The sequence below is a fragment of the Neoarius graeffei genome, chromosome 27 (assembly GCF_027579695.1).
Source record: "Neoarius graeffei isolate fNeoGra1 chromosome 27, fNeoGra1.pri, whole genome shotgun sequence".
Taxonomy (NCBI): Eukaryota; Metazoa; Chordata; class Actinopteri; order Siluriformes; family Ariidae; genus Neoarius; species Neoarius graeffei.
Window position 1 is genome coordinate 31800849 of NC_083595.1, and position 19884 is coordinate 31820732.

The following is a 19884-nucleotide window of genomic DNA, read 5'->3' on the forward strand; positions in this document are numbered from 1 at the left end:
CACAGTGATTCAACTCCAAGTGACTGCATGTTGGAAATATAAAGAATTATACAGAATGTAAGAAGCTTACATGGGGGAACAACTGACTTAATAAAAAGAAACAACATTAGATAGGCAGCTAAAGCATTTGTTTTCATCAAAACTTACACCAGTTATTACATTTTTTTATTTTGCAATTTATTACTTAATTAGTGCAGATCAGATAATGAACATTAACATCACATAGATTATTAAAAATACCTGCAAACCATTTCGTTTATTCCATGTAATTATGGTACCAGGATACCCGCTTAAAGCAAGCAGCAACTCGTGAATCATCCTTACAGCAGCTTTAATTCAGAAGATATTACTAAAGACTTCCTAACATCACAAGACCCATTGAAAGTCGATCTAGCTACCATAAACACCGCCAAATGTGCGTCGCATTATGATGACGTCCTAAACATAAACGGCGCTAGAGCAGTGATCTCTACGTAAAAGATCTGGCCGCCATATTACCACGCACATCGCGTGTATTTGGCTTGTGTGTTAAACCGTCGTAACTGATCAAATTTACCCCAAGAAAAGTATTTCCTGACTTTATTTTCTTTCCATTACCTTCTCTTATGATTAAAACACAAACACCCCACAAAAATCATTCATTCACATACATATAGTACGTACACTTCTTCTTCTTTTGGCTGCTCCTGATTAGGGGTCACCACAGCAGATCTTTCGTCTCTATTGCTCCCTGTCTTCCGCATCCTTCTCTACCACACTTTCATGTCCTCTCTCACCACATCCATGTATCTCCTCTTTGGCCTTGCTTGTTTTCGTGTGCCTGGCAGCTCCATCCTCAACATTCTCCTTCCAACATGCTCTGCATCTCTTCTCAGGATGTGCCCATACCATCTCAGTCTCATCTCTCTTAGCTTCATTCCCAAGCTCTCCACATGTGCTGTCCCTCTGATGTGCTCGTTCCTTATCCTGTCCAACCTCCCATCACAAACCTTAACATCCTCAACTCCGCCACCTCCAACTTTGCCTCCTGTCTCTTCGTTAAGGGTACGGTCTCCAGCCCATACATCACAGCTGGTCTCACTACTGTCTTATACATCTTACCTTTCACTTTTGCTGGGACTTTCCTATCACAAACGACTCCCGAAATCCTTCTCCAACTGCTCCAGCCTGCCTGCACTCTCTTTCTCACCTCACTATCGCAGCCCCCATTTTCCTGCACAGTTGACCCCAGGTACTTGAATTCACCAACTTTCTTTACGTCTACTCCTCGCATCTTCACTACACTCTCATCCCCATTCTCACTGATGCACATGTATTCTGTTTTGCTCCTGCTCACCTTCATTCCTCTTCGTTCCAATGCATACCTCCATCTCTCCAAACCCAGCTCAACCTCCTTTCTACTTTCACCACATATCACAATATCATCCACAAACATCATGTTCCATGGTGACTCTTGCCTCACTTCGTCCATCAAGCTATCCATCAGGGTGGACATTTTGTGTGTCAAAATCAACTCACACCTATGAAAAAAAATTCAGGTATGCAAGTAAAAATCAGGGCAGGACAGGGCAGGGCACGTACCGATCACATACATACATACATACATACGCGTGTATAAATAATACATGTGGCGGCACGGTGGTGTAGTGGTTAGCACTGTTGCCTCACAGCAAGAAGGTTCTGCATTCGAGCCCAGCAGCCGGTAGGGGCCTTTCTGTGTAGAGTTTGTACGTTCTCCCTGTGTCTGCGTGGGTTTCCTCCGGGTGCTCCAGTTTCTCCCACAGTTCAAAGACATGCAGTTACGTTAACATGGGGCGGCCTTGGGCTGAAGTGCCCTTGAGCAAGATCCCTAACCCCTGACTGCTCCCCGGGCGCTGTAGTATCGCTGCCCACTGCTCTGTGTGTGTGTGTGTGTGTGTGTGTGTGTGTGTGTTCACTGCTTCAGATGGGTTAAATGCAGAGGATGAATTTCACTGTGCTTGAGTGTGCATGTGACAAATAAAGTCTTCTTCTTCTTCTATAAAATGTCCGGTTTGTGTTTTTTCCCCTCAACAATTAGATGAATAACATATCCAGTGGGTGGCACAGTGGTGTAGTGGTTAGCACTGTCGCCTCACGGCAAGAAGGTTCTGCGTTCAAGCCCAGCAGCCGGTAGGGGCCTTTCTGTGTAGAGTTTGCACGTTCTCCCTGTGTCTGCATGGGTTTCCTCCGGGTGCTCCAGTTTCTCCCACAGTTCAAAGACATGCAGTTAGGTTAACATGGGGCAGCCTTGGGCTGAAGTGCCCTTGAGCAAGGTACCTAACCTTTAACTGTTCCCCAGGCGCTGTGGTATACAGTAGCTGCCCACTGCTCTGTGTGTGTACGTGTGTGTTCACTGCTTCAGATGGGTTAAATGCAGAGGATGAATTTCACTATGCTTGAGTGTGCATGTGACAAATAAAGGCTTTGTGGGTGGCACGGTGGCCTCACAGCAAGACGGTTCTGGATTCGAACCCATTGGCCGACGAGGGCCTTTCTGTGTGGAGTTTGCATGTTCTCCCCGTGTCTGCGTGGGTTTCCTCCGGGTGCTCCCATTTCCCCCACAATCCAAAGACATGCAGTTAGGTTAACGTGGGGCGGCCTTGGGCTGAGGTGCCCTTGAGCAAGGTACCTAACCCTGACTGCTCCCCGGGCGCTCTGGTGTGGCTGCCCACTGCTCTGAGTGTGTGTGCGTGTGTTCACTGCTTCAGATGGGTTAAATGCAGAGGATGAATTTCACTGTGCTTGAAGTGTGCATGTGACAAATAAAGGTTTCTTCTTTTTTCTTCTATGTGTGTGTCAGCCCTGCGATAAGCTGGCGACTTGTCCAGGGTGTACCCTGCCTCTCGCCAACGATCAGCTGGGATAGGCTCCAGCTCGGACCCCGCACAGGATAAGAGGTTACAGATCAAACAAACAAACAAACAAACAAACAAACATATCCAGTTTTGTGTAGCTTCCTAGGCAGAGATATGACCGTAGCATCTTCTTCTTCTTCTTCTTTTTAATGGCAGATTGTCACAATCTGTGTATACCGCCACCTACTGTACAGGAGTGTGTGAAGGGACTGGACCGATTCTATGTCAGATTACTAGGCTACAAAAAAAAAAAATTCTTTTCATTAGACCTGTATCATTAAGATAAATGATTAGTGCTTTAGGGGCGGCACGGTGGTGTAGTGGTTAGCGCTGTCGCCTCACAGCAAGAAGGTCCTGGGTTCGAGCCCCGGGGCCGGCGAGGGCCTTTCTGTGCGGAGTTTGCATGTTCTCCCCGTGTCCGCGTGGGTTTCCTCCGGGTGCTCCGGTTTCCCCCACAGTCCAAAGACATGCAGGTTAGGTTAACTGGTGACTCTAAATTGACCGTAGGTGTGAATGTGAGTGTGAATGGTTGTCTGTGTCTATGTGTCAGCCCTGTGATGACCTGGCGACTTGTCCAGGGTGTACCCCGCCTTTCGCCCGTAGTCAGCTGGGATAGGCTCCAGCTTGCCTGCGACCCTGTAGAAGGATAAAGTGGCTAGAGATAATGAATGAATGAATGAATGAATGAATGAATGATTAGTGCTTTAATTCTATTTCGCTGTATTCCTTCTTCCTTTAGTATTGGTGCGTTCATGTGTTATGGGAATTATGGTAAATACCAAACGCTGACATGGAAAGCACATATGAACGCCCCCTCTTGTGGTATTTTCCACTGGGCAACTCGTAGAAAATTTTGATACACGAGTTGCCGAGATGAGATGAACTTTAACCTTTTCAACATGGCGGCGAGCGGTACAAGACTAGCTTATAAACCAAGAAAGAAGTGGTTTTCACCTACGGGAAGCTGACTCTCACCTTTTAAACGAGTCATGTTATGTATATTATATTATTATAATATGTATATTATAGCCTAATACAAACTATTCTGTGGCTGTCCAAAGAATGCCAACAATGATCTAGATACTGGCTACTCTCATTGTGGCTACAGCCAAATTTCCAAAAACTGCGTGGCATTCAGTGTGTTAAGAAAATCTCTTCTTGTCATGATCAGGAAATATTCAGCATTATTTACCTTTTGACTTTTGATAACTCATATTCCTGCTGCAGCTGATGAACAAGGCAATCTATAATTGTTTTAGCCAAATAACAGGCCTGATTCTGAATCTGGTCCACCATCTTTAATTTGTCAACAACAACAAAAGCATGTGAACACAACACACTGGTAAATACCACTTCCCAACTGGAAAATATCATCTTCCCATAGCACATGAACGCAGCATATGTTGTGAATGTCTGAACCTGCTTCAAGCTCCAACCATTTCTGTCTTTGAGAACTGTATTTACTACAATGGAATAAAACATGCTCAACGTCTTCCTTAACTCTACATCCTTGACAAAGACCATCACTTTTACCTAATATCTGTAATGTTGCGTTAAGACCTGTGTGTCCCAGTCTTAATCTTGTATATACTGCCTCCTCGTTTCTGTTAAATCCCACTGATGTTATTCTTTTCCCCCATACCTGACTCTGCATATTAAAGTATTGTCTACCTTTGAGTTCTGTTTCCCATTCTTTTTGCCATCTTTTCATAATCTCTGTTTTAATTAAGGCTTTAGCTTCTCCTTTTCCCAGTGGAATATAAATGTCTATCTGTGAGCAATTCCAGCGTTATGGACGTGACACTTGAACTCAAAATGGCAACAAATGACCCAGTGCATGTTTTATTGTCTCCCAGTATTTAAACAGGTGTTGCATATTTTAAGGCTGTACCATACTGGAGAAGTGATAGAACAAGAACAATTCCCATAGTACATCTAGGGCATGCCAGAAAACGCCAATAAAAGATGCGTTATGGATGTGACAGAAAAAGTATCACTTTTCTTGGGTGACTGTACATTTTTATCAAACTCTGTGAAATTGTAAACCTAATGTCGAAATGGAGATATCCATTTGATAGAGGGGTCCAAGGTGAATATTAAAAAATCTTTGTTTAAAATATTTTGTATTTCATGCAGAGTTTCGGAAGGAAAAGTCAGCGTTATGGATGTGACGAAATTCCGTTATAGATGTGACGCGTCTGAAATAGACATGGCATATGTTTAGAAAATCAGCAATTTAACCACCATAACCCTTTGAAAAACTCTCTAAATATCAGCTAAAACTATCAAAGTTCTTAAATAATATTTAGGATGGCTATTGTTTTGCTGTTTGGTGGATTTTTGCATACATTTCTGTGGCTTGTGACAATAATACAGAATTGTACATGATCAAAGTTGATTTTAGCTTGGGTTTTACATTATAAGAAAGAAAGACTGACAGTGACATATTAGGTTGGTTACAAATTGGTTCAACTTATTCACATCTGTAAAATACAGGCCTAGGTGATATCTCTGGGAGTGGTTTTGATGTATTACATGTTGCTTTATTTTTGCATGGTGAGGTTGACATTTACATGGAATTGCCCCTGTTCTTTATCAATGGATTCTTTGGCTATGTGGTCTGCTATTTCATTGCAATGACCGTAGCAATCTGATGTGCGTGGTAATATGGCGGCCAAACGGCTTCACTGACGATTATCCAGTTATTTTACGTACAGATCAGTGCGCTTGAGTCGCAGGCGCATGTGAATGACGTACCCGGAAGTGGCTTTCAATAGCCGAATATTTTGTTGATATTGTTGGTATCGGTACCTGACTAATGTTACCTGGTTATGTAGAATCGGTGAAAGGAACTCTTTAAAGGTTAGTACGTTATATATATATTTTTTTCCGTGATTTATATCATACTACAGGTATTAAATTTATACTAATAACATGATGAAAGTGAATTGACCAGCGGTGGAAGACTAGCTAAGTTTCTAATCATGCTAACACGTTCAGATGATAATCGTGGCTAAAGACTCATGATTTAGTATAGTGAGAGATAATTATGATATTTATTATGATACTTCTTACTGTAGCAGGTTGTTATATTTTAGTTACACAATATTAAAAGTACACAATTTACAGTTAGGTACCTACGTGCACTGTACACAGAGGTAATCTGCCCATAACAAAACATGCTGGAGAAAGGAAAGGAAAGGAAAAATAACCAAAAAGCTATCATGACTAACAAAATTTTAGTGGAAGCATACACAAAATATGTTAGTATACCTAACAACTAACCTCGTAACCTTTTTGATTGTTCTGGTTTGTTGCAGTGATGGCAGAGGGGAGTGGACAGGATGTTTCTGAATACCTTCAGCAAAACCCTCACCTGGCGCATTGGGTGGAATCCTTAAGAGAGCTCTCCGAGACAAATAAGCACTGGCACGCCAGGCGAGAGTTTGTTCTACGCAACATGGAGGTCTTTCCTACCATCCAACCAGGGATCGTAACTCCCAGTCTGGACAGGCTGCTTTCTCTGTCCAAGGTTTGGGCCAACCAGACGTTCTTAGGCTGTCGGTACGTGCCCTGTCCTGTCCTGTCCTGTCCTGTCCTGACTTTTACTTGCATACCTGTTTTTTTTTTTTTTTTCATAGCTATGAGCTGATTTTGACTTTGATTGATTGTGTGCTTTTATTGTAGCTATCCCCAACCTGTGACGGACAAAGTGAAAGAGCTGGCAGAAGGGATTGGTGTGAACAAAAGTCCTGTTCAAAAGACAAAAGATGAGATCGTAGGAAAAGGAAAGAGGCCATTTGTTTCAGGTGTGAGAACGCAGCAACCTTAGGGTTCATCATCTCTGACCTTACAGTAAATTGATTTGTTCATAGACTTCAAGGAAAAGATTTGACATGTGCCGAAATCCAAAATTTTAACAGTCAAATTGGCTAGATTTTTAAAGGAGATACGCAGAACCATGACCTGACTTTTAGTTTATAAACGCCTTGAGACCTCAAGAATGGCACAGGAATAGTTTTAAGCGTTAACAATGAATCTAATATAGTAATTTTTACGATTAAAGTGATTTATATAGGTAGCAGTCTGAGTGAATTACGTCACAGCAGGAAGGCTATCGGTCTCATTGCCATTTCCGCTATGGACCCTTTTCAGTCACGTGACCTTCGTAAACGCGACCGCCATTTTGGACATGTAGTGGACTTCGGCTCAAATCGGTTTGAATGCGAGGAAGGCGACAAACATAAAAGAAAAAGGAGCGAGATGCAGAAAACTGTATTTACTAGTTTACTGTAATTATGATCTGGCAGCTATTTACACCGGATCCAGTGTAAATAGCTGCCGGAGCCAACGTCCGAGGTTCCGGAGCCGCGAGCGAGCGCGCTCCGGAACCTCGGACGTTGGCTCCGGCAACTATTTACACTGGATCCGGTGTAAATAGCTGCCAGATCATAATTACAGTAAACTAGAATGGAATGTTAACAGCAATGTAATGCCTTTTCTGGCTAATTTTATTCGTCTTACCTCCAACAAAGTGGTCACTACACAAGCGTTGGTATGCCGCTATCCATCTTCTCCGTCGGTCAGCATCTACCGGGATCCGATAAAATGATAACCCTTGCCTTGTTTGTTGATGGTTACTACATCCAGGTGCACAACAATATAGTGGCATGATGGAAGTCTTGCTGAAAATAAACACTTTCTTTGCTGCCGTTCCTCAATGCTGGCTGTGGTAAACTACTGGTAGTACACGTCCAAAATGGCGGCCGCGTTTGTCGTGACGTCACGTGAAAAGGGTCCATACTAAAACACAGAGCTGACTGCAACTCCGATCCTCCATTTTGAGCTAATTTATCGCCATGCCATGTAGATGTGTTGCTGCACCCACCAGCAACACGACAGAAGGTGGATTTACGTTGCATTCATGGCCCAAGAATGTTCAAACTGCAAAGATTTGGACGCGTTTTGTGAGACGTTCATGGGCACGTTGGGCGCCTACGAAGTGGTCTCTCCTCTGCTCTGCACGTTTTACTGAAGACTCGTACGAGACCTCTGATCTGTTGAGGAGCGTTGGCTATAAGCCCGTATTGAAAGAGGGTGCAGTACCAACAATTAAAGGAAAAGAAAACTACAAGAAAAGGAAAGTATTTATTTTATTTTATTTTTTTTCAAAAGGAAAGTAAGTTCAGTTGCACCGGTTCTCCCGGAGTGTGAGCTGATGGTTGTTGCTAAAACCCTGGACAGGACAGGACATATTATTGCTCGAGCAGTGACCTCCCCGCGGTTGTTGCTAAAACCAGTGACGTTCCGTCCCGGGTTTTAGTAATTGCCTGAGCCGAGCAGTAATGGCGGAGTACTCAGTATGGAGAATGAGTGGACCAGCCGTCTGATTTCTCCGCTGGATATGCTTGCCTCGGCAGCAATATCTCGCCCTTACGTGGAAGAAGTGAATGAACGGAGAACTGAACGAACAACTGAAAGTCAGATTGTTTCAAAACAATTGGCCACAAGATCGGCCTTCAAGAAGCGAGAACACAGATGGGTAAGCTCCGACTCTTATTTGGATACAAACCAACAAAAACAACAACACTCGTTTACCTGCATTTAGATTAATACCTGTAACTTGTATTGTGTGTTTAAGTTACCAGTATAAGATTATTTAATTTGCTTCAGAATGTGATCATCTCAGTTCATCTGATTATTTAATGAGCCTTTTACGTTTTATCAGTGAAAATGCATGCATGTACATGTATGCTGCATAAGTTATAACACCCATCCTGTTTTAAAAAGAGTCAACCAACAATCAGTGAAGTCAAATCAGTCTTAGTTGAGCAAGTCGGTAATGGGATTTCTTACTTTCACCATAAATTTTTATTTATATGACTTTGGTCTATAGCTGTCAAAGGCCTCGGCCTTAAAACCGGTTCCTGCTGTGACATAACGCACTCAGGGCTGGCTGGCTCAGCGGGGCAGCTCGAATGCCAACTTTGCGGCCGATTTTAAGTCTCAAAAATATGTATTTTTATTCCCGTTTATGCAGCATACAAGAGTCAAGGATGGAGATACTATCCACTCAGAAATGTATTTAAAAATAAAGGTTCTGCGTATCTCCTTTAAAGTATGATTTAGATTTATTTTAATACGCAAATGTCTGTCGCAGTGTAATATAGAAAATAAATAAAAATAAATGATGATAAATGAATATAGTCCAGTAATTTTATTTTGGCTAAAAATGAACATGGATCAGTACACCTTTACACTCATTTTCGATCTTTTAATTAAATTAAGATAATCACAGCTTTCACAGTCACTGATTGTTTTTTTTTTTTTCACTTTTATTTCCAACTTGTGTGCAGCCATGGATGGTGAGAGCTGTGTTAAGAAAAACAAAACTGTTCCTAACAACTCTGACAGTAAAGGCGGAGAACAAAATGCTGACAGTCCGAACGCTGCTGCTGTCAAATCAGGTCCCCTACCCGAGGCCCCTGCAGAACATCAGCCCTTCTTTAACCGCCTTTATAAAACAGTGGCCTGGAAACTGGTGTCTGCAGGAGGCTTTGGTCCCAACCTGGATCACTTTGAGATCCTGCGCGCCTGTGTGGAGTCGTGCAAGGCGAGCCTTATTTGTGTATTTGTGCCTCTCAAAGACATTCCTGACCTGCCTGCCGGCTGCACCCAAAGAGAGGGCCAGGTGTGTGAGCTGCGCTGCCACACTGTCTACATGGGCACAGGATACGGACGTGACGAATGTGCAGCAAAGGCCATGGCCTCAAAGGAGGCACTTAAAGTATTTCAGGGGCGGAAGGTGACGGTGAAGATCTCCCGGCGCAGGTTCCACGGTCGAGATGTAGAGGATTTGGTTCTATTAGATGAACAGCCAAGAAGCTCCATTTTGCCTCCTGCTCTTAGTTATCCTTTTTAAGTCTAATTAATAACTCTCTGTCTCTTTGTACCCTACAACGTCTCATTTTGTTTGCTAAAGACGTGTCAGTTGCAGTTATAAGGTCATGGTGATGATGGAAGGTTCAGGACTGCAGTGATTGACTTTTATATGCTAAACAATGTTTGATGTACTGAGCAAGAGTTCTTTTTTGATCAGACAGTTTAGAGTACAAACCTGTGTGTAGGTTATGAGCCCCAGTTTTGTAGAAGAGTCTACTGGTTGTAATTTCAAATTTTACACAACCTGGCTTTGATTTTAGTCTGTATATAAGCTAATATGGAATTCATAAGCAAACTGCACTTGATATCTTCTTTATATTCTAAAATCTCTTACGTTTCGGTCTGTTTTCGGACGTTTAAAGCGGTTGCACTCGTTGAAGCAGACAGTTCATTTATAACGAGTTGTAAGGTTCATCCCAGTCGTCGATGTCTGTCTGTCTGTCCTTTATATGTTCATATAAAACGAGTTTGGATTATTTAATTGCCTTTATCCGTGTGTGTATGCTTTTGATGGATCAAGCCTGAATCTTCTTGTTCTTAGAGCAGCTAGTACAGAACCTTGAATTTGACCATAATATCATTTCCTTGTTCCAGGTTTGTGTTACCGAAATATTGGCAAAATATTTTAGAAAATACATTATTTTCCCTGTTTTGACAGCAGATAAAACGGTTAATATTACATACTGAAATCGAAGCCCTTGAGTTCTGTATATACTTTAATAAAATATTCCATGTTTCACAAGATGTGTTTTGATGACATTGGTTTAGTTTTTCTTATTTTAATTCATCTCATCTCATTATCTCTAGCCGCTTTATCCTGTTCTACAGGGTCGCAGGCAAGCTGGAGCCTATCCCAGCTGACTACGGGCGAAAGGCGGGGTACACCCTGGACAAATCGCCAGGTCATCACAGGGCTGACACATAGACAACCATTCACACTCACATTCACACCTACGGTCAATTTAGAGTCACCAGTTAACCTAACCTGCATGTCTTTGGACTGTGGGGGAAACCGGAGCACCCGGAGGAAACCCACGCGGACACGGGGAGAATATGCAAACTCCGCACAGAAAGGCCCTCGCCGGCCACGGGGCTCAAACCCGGACCTTCTTGCTGTGAGGCGACAGCGCTAACCACTACACCACCGCGCCGCCCCTATTTTAATTCACTCAGAAAAAAAATTATGCCAATTCATTAACTGATATACGTTGTTGAACTATCTATATATTCACCTGAAAAAATTTAAGAGTTAGAAAACGATCAAACTATATTAACACCGTGTAGTTTTTTTTTTTTTTTGGTCAAGAAATTGACTCATTTTAAGTAAGCAATAGGTATTAGTGAATTGAGAAATGTTTGCAATTTTTATTTTATTGAAACAGTCTACATTTAAATGGAGTGGGCATAAATCTTTAATGCAGCGTTTTTCAATCAAAAAGTCACGATAGGATTTGTTTAATATTTTTTTCTCAGTTAACGGCCATTCTGTTTTGTTTTGTTTTTTAAATCCATGTCAAAAATTGTGATGAATCTAATAAAACCAAATAAACTCCAGGAGTTCAAGCACATTTTCTATGCAACTCGTCCTGTATGTACAGTTGTGGTAAGAAGTTTTCATACATACACTGGACTTTCAATGATTTCTTTGAGCTGTTCTTTTTCTGGGGTGGAATGATTGTACAATGTACATCTTTAATAGGAAAAAAAGCAAGAAGAAGAATTTGGTGCGCAAGTTTTAATCTATTTAGGGTTGTCTGAAATCAATACGGTCAAAATTATACATGCAGGGTCAAGAATATGCACATACCCACTTAGATTATTAATTCAGTGGTGCTGAGAGTTCTAAAATGTCTTTTAATTTGCCAAGGCCAACATCTCTTAACTTCCTGTTCGTGATCATGATTGACTCCAGCTGGTGGAGTCTCTGTGCCAACATAAAAAGAGTTTGGGAAGTAAAGGTCTGGATGAAGACCCAAACTGTCACCCTTAGCCAAGAGGAACTTGATTCGGATGGTGAGGAACAACCCAGGAACCACCAAAGCACAGACCTGCCATGAACTGGAAGCTGTTGGAACACCAGTGTCTACATTCAAGCGAGTTTCACATCTCCATAGACTGAGAGGCTGCTGTCCAAGAAAGAAGCCCCTGCTCTGAAATCAACACCCTTAAGCTTGACTAAAGTTTGCAGCTGAACACAAGAAAAAGCCTCCTAGAGGAAGGAAAGTTTTATGGTCAGATTAAACTCAAGACCAAGATTGAGTTGTTTGGCCATATGGACCAAAGGTATGTTTAGAGGAGTAAAGGTGAAGCATTCAACTCCAAGAACACTGTTAAGCAGGGTTAAACAAAGTGGGTGGAATAAGGAAGGAGGATGACTACCTCAGAATTCTTCAGCATAACCTCGATGGTTAAAACTTGGACACAACTGGGTGTTCCAACAGGTCAGTGACTCCAAACACATCAAAGCAGGTTGTGGAATGGATAAAGCATGCTAATGTTAAGTTTTTGGAACGGCCTTCCCAAAGTCCTGACTTCAGCCCTGTCGAAAATATGTGGACTGTGCTTAAAAATCAGGTCCAACAAATTTAAAGGAACTCTACTAATTTTGCCAAGAGGAGGGGTCGAATATCCAACCAGGATTCTACCAGAACCTTGTTGATGGCATCTGTTCACGGTGAAACTTGCTCAGGGGCATTTTGCTAATTAATTAGGTGTGCTGTACCGTATGTATAATTTTGACCCTGTGTTGATTTCAGAAAAATGAATTAAAACTTGTGCACCAAACTCTTGGCTTTGTTTCTATTAAAGATGTCTGCTGTACCGTCATTCTGCTGTACAGCTGGTAAGCTGGTAAATCTCGTCGTCATCAGTGCCGAACCCGATCTGGGCTTGAGGCAAACCATGTTTTGGTTGACTTGGCCAGAGTTGCAGCAGTAGGGTGGCTGGTTCCTTTCTGTGCCCGCACACACCTATGGACAATTTAGAGTAGCCAGTTGACCTAACGGCATGTCTTTGGACTGTGGGGGGGAAACCCACACAGACACGGGGAGAACATGCAAACTCCGCACAAGAAGGCCCCCATCGGCTACTGGGCTCAAACCCAGAACCTTCCTGCTGTGAGGCAATAGCGCTATGAAATGCCTGGAGAAGACTGTGCTGAAACATCTGCTTACTGACGTAGCACCATCACTGGATCCATACCAGTTTGCGTACCAGCCAAAGCGTGGTGTGGAGGATGCACTGCTGACAATGACAACCAGTATATACAAGCATCTTGAAGCACCTCAGAGTTTTGTAAAGATTGTCTTTATTGACTTCAGCAGTGCATTCAACACCATACAACCCCACCTGCTGGTACGTAAGCTGGTAAATCTAGGCGTTAATCTAAGGCTTATCATGTGGATCAACAATTTTCTTCTAAAGTGAACCCAACAGGTCAGGTTTAATCAGACTATCTCTTCCATGAGGTACATCAATACTGGTGCACCGCAGGGCTGTGTGTTGTCCCCTATACTTTATACACTTTACACCAATGAGTGCCACACTTTTGACACCAGACACTCTTATTTTAAGTATGCGGATGACACTGCCCTGGTAGGATTTTTAACAACAGGGAGTGCATCAATGGCCAGCTTTGAGGAGGAAGTGGGGAGCTTCATAAGCTGGTGCTTTGAAAACCATCTTACTGTAAATGCAACCAAAACTAAGGAAAGGGTTATTGATTTTAGACATAATACAGAAGAAGTACCCCACACAGTCGTCAATAACACATCCATTGAAAGAGTTAACACCTACGAATATTTAGGGATTGAACTTGATGATCAGTTGAAGTTTGACAAATGTGCCACTTCTAAGGTAAAAAAGCTCCAACAGAGAATGTTTTTCTTAAGGAAGTTACGAAGTTTTAATGTTGATAGATGTATTTTACAGTTGTTTTATAGGTCTGTGCTTCAGAGTGTCTTGTCCTTTGGACTAATCTGTGTCTTTGGCAATATGCGTAAACATGATCAGGATAAATTACAACACATTATTAAGAATGCCAGTGGGATAATTGGGTGTAATCAAGTATCAGCTGTCCAGCTATACAAAGACATTATACTACATAAAGCTGAGAGTATTCTCAGGGATCCAACCCATCCCCTATGGAGCACTTGCATGTGATGTCACAGCCGATCCAGATTGTGACAGACGCCATCTTGTCGGTCAAACGCCATATTCCGCCTTCTACTTCTACTTCTGGTTCTACTTCTACCTTTTCTTCTGGAAAACCCTACTATATACAATTCTACTACAACGGCTGCGGCTACAAGCTCTCCCTACCTGTGCACGTTTTTTATGTTTTTTATGTGTATTTTTGCGTGTTGTTCGTCTGTACCGGACTTCAATATCCACTACAACCGTATGGACTTACTGGACATTGGTTTCCAGCAGAAAATGACGGTTTGTAGCGATTTCCATCGCATGCACAACATTCCGGACGAGATAGCGAGACCAGCGGGGTCTCCGTGGATTGTTATCGGAAGCAAAGCGAAGGAGGCGGCGCCGGGAGCGGAAGCAAAAGCGAGGCTGCAGAGCTGGTCTGTTGACTAAGCTCAGAAAACAGCCACTCAAACCTCCACTGCTAAGCCTCTACTTCTCCAACGCCAGATCCATGTAAACAAGACGGACGATTTGGAATTACAGCTGGAATTACCTTATTCTATTCTATAATCGGCTGGTCAGTGCTATACTCAGTACTTAAGTGACTTACCCATCCAATGAGGATTCTTGTTTACAAGATGCCACATCTGAGTCTCTGACAAATCCTGAATTTCTGTAAAGAAAACTGTCCAGAGATTTATAAGCACGCAGTGCTTCACCACTGAACAGCGAGGGAAAGTTAATAAGGTAATTATACACGTCCGGGTATTCCGCTGGCAGTTCAAAATCCGGTCGTGAAAACTCCGTCCGGTAAGCCATAAGGGTCACTAATCTGTAGATTGTTTATTTTAGACATATATCTAGTTATCTGTTCATTAGAAAAATGAGCCGTGTAGTCCGTCGGTTGAAATTGATCCATTCTGTACACGAGTGTAGCAGTATTCAGCGGTGTTTTTGACCGACAAGATGGCGGTTGTGTACTTTCCGGTCACGTGACTGCAAGATCTCTATACCAGGGCTTTTCAAAGTGTGGGGCGCGCCTCCCCTAGGGGGCGCCAGAGTTCTTCGGGGGGGGGGACGGAACATGAGGAAAAATAAACCAGAATAAGTTACTATTGTGGACATTTAGCGAACTTCAGCTAGCCTTTGCCAGAGACAAAATGGATCGATTTTTAGTACCTAAAGCTACAGTGAGTGAGGAGACAAAGTCTGGGCCAAACAAAAAAAGAAGGAAGTATGACCACGATTATTTAAAGTTTGGATTTTCATGGACTGGATCTGAAGATGCTCCACTGCCACAGTGTGTTGTCTGCCAAGAGGTGCTAGCTAACGATGCTATGAGATGTTTTAAAAAAGCACAGATGTTTAAAATGTGTAAAAAAAAAAAAGATGTTTTAAAAAAGCACAGATGCTTAAAATGTGTAAAAAAAAAAGAGGTTTTAAAAAGAACAGATGTTTAAAATGTGTAAAAAAGAGGTTTTAAAAAGCACAGATGTTTTAAAATGTGTAAAAAAGAGGTTTTAAAAAAGCACAGATGTTTAAAATGTGTAAAAAAAGGTTTTAAAAAAGCACAGATGTTTAAAGTGTGTAAAAAAGATGTTTTAAAAAGCACAGATGTTTAAAATGTGTGTAAAAGAGGTTTTAAAAAGCACAGATGTTTAAAATGTGTAAAAGAGGTTTTAAAAAGCACAGATGTTTAAAATGTGTAAAAGAGGTTTTAAAAAGCACAGATGTTTAAAATGTGTAAAAAAAAAGAGGTTTTAAAAAAGCTCCTATGTTTAAAAAAAAATAATGTGTACAACAGCCATTTTTTTTTAATACGAATGGAACATTAAGTATAGCAACAATAAAAATTGTAAGGGGGGCGCTGTTATTTATTTGCTCTCTGAGGGGGGGCTGACTCTCCCACACTTTGAAAACCCCTGCCCTATACAATAGATTCCAGCCAAGCCAACGTGTCAAGGGGAGACTGCTGCAAAGGAAAATAAGAACTACCAGGTTCAGTAAGTCATTTGTCCTCACTGCAATCAGGATTTTAAATGAAGGGCAAAGAACTTGACGGTACTGTGTGCGTGTGTGTGTTAGGGGGGGATGTGAAAGACCAGCATGTATCAGTTGGATTGCTGATGGGTGGGGTGGGGTATTTATTATTTGTTTTATGTTTTAAATCTTGTCTACCTCTGTGTATGCACTGACCACTTGAATTTCCCCTTGTGGGATAATAAAGTTAACTTTAACCACCGTGCCACCCACACACAATGCTCCTAGCATCTAGAATTTCTGTTGCCTTATTAATACCTCCTGTTTGTGACCTTTTATTCTCATATCAACTCAACATCTTCAAGGCACCATTTTAATTAGTCGATATGACATTTTCAAATTAACAAGTTTGAGTTCTGAGTAATGTCATGTTTTGCCCTCCACTCTGGTATGCCAAAGTATTGTGAAGTTTCAGCACTTCATTAAAAACTACCATCAGGACGCATAGCTTTAGGTCTAAAATGTTTTGCACGCATTTACAGGAAACTTGATTTGTATCTCATGTGTACACACATACCCTCCGGCACGTTGCTAAGTATTAATAAACACAAGTTAAACTAATATGAAGTGAAAGCGCAGTCAGAGGCCTGAGTTGATGGACAGTTGATTCAATTTAGATGCATGTGATGAAGGCTAGTTTTGTGCTGACCTTCATAAACGAATCGTCTCGGAGGGACACTTTATTTATAGCAGGACAGACTGAAATTTCTGTGCTTTTCTCTCCTCTCCTCTGGAATGCAATCTCTTAAGTTTAGAGTCAGTTAAAGCTTTCACAAGCAAATCATTTATGGTGACTGGGCAAAAAAAAAAAGGTCTTTACAAAGGCGTATCCTGCCTTACATAATCAGATGTAGACATGACACATTAATCAACATGTCCTAGATGTGTTCTGACAGTGTCTCTCATTCACTGCTCATGTCCCTTTTCATGCTGTGGCTCCTTGTTTTATAATCAGCTGCTGCTTAGAAAATACTAAAGCCATTTAACAGTTATTCCACAAAATCGAGGCGTACATGAGCTGATAGCTGATGAGACGCGTAGCACCGAGTTGGCTATAATCCATGTACGACGAGATTGAGTGGAATAACTGTTTTATTCTATCCACGTTCACTGGATTTTGAGAAACAGAACATTTGTATTTTTATTTTTTTCAAATTCAGTAAATAAAAACTTTATACAAAACATCCGACAAAATCATTTCCTCTTAGAGTGTAAACAAACCGGCAAAATGACAGTAGCATTTTGTGAAATATGCTATTATAATAATTCTTGAAAAATAAAAAAGATCCATTCTTCCCATCAAATACTTTTATTCCGTAATTTGTTGCTTTTTGTGTGTGTGTGTATTTTTTTGGGTTTTGTTTTCGAGTAGAGTTTTTATTTCGTCCTTGGTTGGTTCAACAACACGCTGTGCCATTTTGTTTTTCTCTACTCACCGTATATGAGCCAGTAGAGTCGCCAATCAGAGCACACAACTGCTCATATCCAGTGAATGTGGATAGAATGAATCCAGTTATATCAAATTAAAGTGATATGTGGTAATTTCATCAGTATCATGGTACGGTATGCGTGGTAATGTCACTATCGGCATGAAAAATATTAGACAAGTGTTTGCTACTTAGTCCTATTTTAATGACTTTATTATATTATTATATTATTATATTGTGAAATAAATTAATTGATATAGTGTTGCTTCAAAACAATGATGGCCTTATAAAACCAAGCAAAAGGCCAAATTTTCATACAGTATGTACATTAAAAGCATAAACTTTGAATGAACTTAATGAATCCATTTCCAGTTGGATATATGATGTAATGATTATAAGCATTTCAGCAGGTAGGTGTTGCAGGCTGCTCCGATCGGACAGTCACACATCCTGCCGATCCGTGAGCCTTTCCGCACGGCACACTGCTGCCCGACCCCACACTGTAATTACACAATGGGAAAAAAAAATCAACATCACACTATAATTGCAGTTGAGCGCAAAAGTTTGCATCCCCTGTGGTTTCTTTTGTGTTTTGAAAAAGGAGAACGCACCCTTATAGCCTACCTAATAACATAATGGATGTGACTTATTTCTAAAATGTTGGCAAAACTGCTTACAGTAAAGTAAAAGATAAGTCAAAAATTAATTTCAAAAGACAGTGTGCCACTTGGGTCCTTTTTTGAAGGCAGTGTATGAAATCTCTCAGAGTTATAACCGAGATTTAAAACAAAATGGGTAAAGATTGGTCAAGTGGCCTAAATGCTGCTCATAATAAAAGTTATGAAACAAAGGGCAATGGGTTTTTACAAGCTTTTACAGAATACTGTATATAGTTCATAATCAGAAAGTAGGATGATATTTTTTTTTTTCACATTTCTTCATCCTGTCTTAGGGGTATGCAAACATGTGCACCTATATTTAGTGTTTATATTGCAGAGGTTCCTAATCCAGACCCAGTTATGGTCCTGTTTTGGATCTGTTTCAAGTATACTCAGAGCTGGAATGGACTAAATATGTGCACTGTCTGAGGGTCTAAAGCACTGGACTGGGAATGATGGTTTACAACATCGTTATTCAATAATAAGTCGGTAATAATAAGTGCACACCAAATTTCCTGTTTTTCATGAACATCTGCAGACCTAAATGAACACCTGCTGTGTTCATTTGCAACAGCTGGACTTAAACACTAAATATTCAGTCAACACGGTTTCTTTTATAATTTCATTATATCTCTTTACATCTGTAGTATTATAGAATAGAATGCCTTTATTGTCACTATACACATGTATAATGAGATTAAATCATCTCCAAATAACAGTGCAAACAGCGTGGAGAGAGAGAGAGAGGGGAAGGGGGGGAGGGGGGGGGGGAGTGTGTAAGGGGGGTAAGGTGCACAGTCCTGAGGTGTATGTGTTGTGTTACACATTATGGAGTGAGGTATTGCTCATTGCACATATAAAGTATTGCATAGAGAGAGTCACATTATAAATTATTGCACGAGAGATTCACATTATAAAATAAAATATTACACATTTATGAAGTATTGCAAGGTAAGGTAATTATACATATTTTACATATTATACATATATAATCATTAAAAATATTCTTATAATTAAATGCAATTATATGAAGTGTCATATTGACCAGTCTGTGTCAATATTCATTTATATCGAAGAACCTTTAATGGTTTTACTCACCGTGGGAACTCGGCTAGACTTCTTTTCCCAAAGTGAGATCCGTTTGCTCTGCAGCTTTTCCAAAACATCATGCAGAGCCCCAAGCTGTGGACACGATGCAGTAATTTAATTCAATTCAATTCTTTTTCAAATACATTTAATTTTTAAACATTACCAAAGAAACATCAGTGTATTTTTTTGCATTATTCAAGAGTCGAGCTTACAAGCTCTTTCTGGCTGGTTAAATTGGGCTCTTTAGGGTAGAAGTTCCTCAAGGCTCTCCTGTCTACATCCACCACCTCCTCGTCATCCAGACGGTAAATTTCATTGCCAGAGGCGCAGGACAGCAGCACGGCGCACACCATCACGCACACTCTGCAGCTCTCCATGCTCTTCAGCTTCTCATGTGCTGCCCAACGATGTCATCAGTTTATATCTGTCTCTGTCGGTGGTTTCTTTTGCTCCACCTTTCACCATCGATGGAGTTCATGCGTAAAGGAAACGCCTGATGTGACTCATTTTGCAAAGTTGCTGGGGAGGGCTGTAGCATGTCTGTGTTCAAACATTTACTCTATTGAAATGGATGGAATTTCTTGCTGGAGTGTATTACAAAGACAAATATAATATTCATGCTTAAATGATATTGTTTGCTCAGATGTGGAAATGCTGAATTGCGTATGCTGTATTAAAAGGCTTAAGATAAATTATGACCTGATTAAAAGG

The 19884-nt window shown here is 41.1% G+C and overlaps 3 protein-coding genes across 6 annotated transcripts in view; 1 reads left to right on the forward strand and 2 right to left on the reverse strand.

Moving 5' to 3' along the window:
* tubgcp4 (tubulin gamma complex component 4) overlaps positions 1-6422 on the reverse strand; it is a 29767-nt gene extending 23345 nt beyond the window's left edge. Inside the window, exons 1-2 of one of the 4 annotated variants that reach the window (XM_060911456.1) lie at positions 6162-6422; positions 1337-1520 (exon numbers count right to left, since the gene is read on the reverse strand). In XM_060911456.1, coding sequence (XP_060767439.1) covers positions 1337-1495 — 159 coding nt within the window. In that variant the 5' untranslated portion in view covers positions 1496-1520; positions 6162-6422. Of the gene's footprint in view, positions 1-240; positions 414-1336; positions 1521-6161 lie in introns of those variants that run through there. The other 3 variants (XM_060911459.1, XM_060911457.1, XM_060911458.1) reach the window with 3 other exon arrangements.
* cdkn2aip (CDKN2A interacting protein) lies at positions 5619-11255 on the forward strand. Its single transcript, XM_060911460.1, has 4 exons — positions 5619-5738; positions 6197-6440; positions 6564-6685; positions 9233-11255. The coding sequence occupies exons 2-4, from the start codon at positions 6199-6201 to the stop codon at positions 9796-9798; spliced, it is 930 nt and encodes a 309-aa protein (XP_060767443.1). The 5' UTR covers positions 5619-5738; positions 6197-6198; the 3' UTR covers positions 9799-11255.
* Positions 11256-17616: 6361 nt separating this feature from the next.
* cart3 (cocaine- and amphetamine-regulated transcript 3) lies at positions 17617-19608 on the reverse strand. The gene is made up of 3 exons (XM_060911922.1): positions 19386-19608; positions 19183-19266; positions 17617-17925 (listed from the first exon to the last, which is right to left on the reverse strand). Exons 1-3 carry the CDS (start codon positions 19548-19550, stop codon positions 17818-17820), a joined length of 357 nt encoding a protein of 118 aa, XP_060767905.1. The 5' UTR covers positions 19551-19608; the 3' UTR covers positions 17617-17817.
* Between the last annotated feature and the right edge of the window lie 276 nt (positions 19609-19884).

Coding starts and splice junctions, on each gene's coding strand:
- cdkn2aip (XM_060911460.1), top strand. CDS start 6,199: ATGGCAGAGGGGAGTGGACAGGATGTTTCTGAATACCTTCAGCAAAAC. Junction 6,441..6,563: donor CAGACGTTCTTAGGCTGTCG/GTACGTGCCCTG, acceptor CTTTTATTGTAG/CTATCCCCAACCTGTGACGG. Junction 6,686..9,232: donor AAAGAGGCCATTTGTTTCAG/GTGTGAGAACGC, acceptor ACTTGTGTGCAG/CCATGGATGGTGAGAGCTGT.
- cart3 (XM_060911922.1), bottom strand. CDS start 19,550: ATGGAGAGCTGCAGAGTGTGCGTGATGGTGTGCGCCGTGCTGCTGTCC. Junction 19,267..19,385: donor TAACCAGCCAGAAAGAGCTT/GTAAGCTCGACT, acceptor TCGTGTCCACAG/CTTGGGGCTCTGCATGATGT. Junction 17,926..19,182: donor AGTCTAGCCGAGTTCCCACG/GTGAGTAAAACC, acceptor GTGTAATTACAG/TGTGGGGTCGGGCAGCAGTG.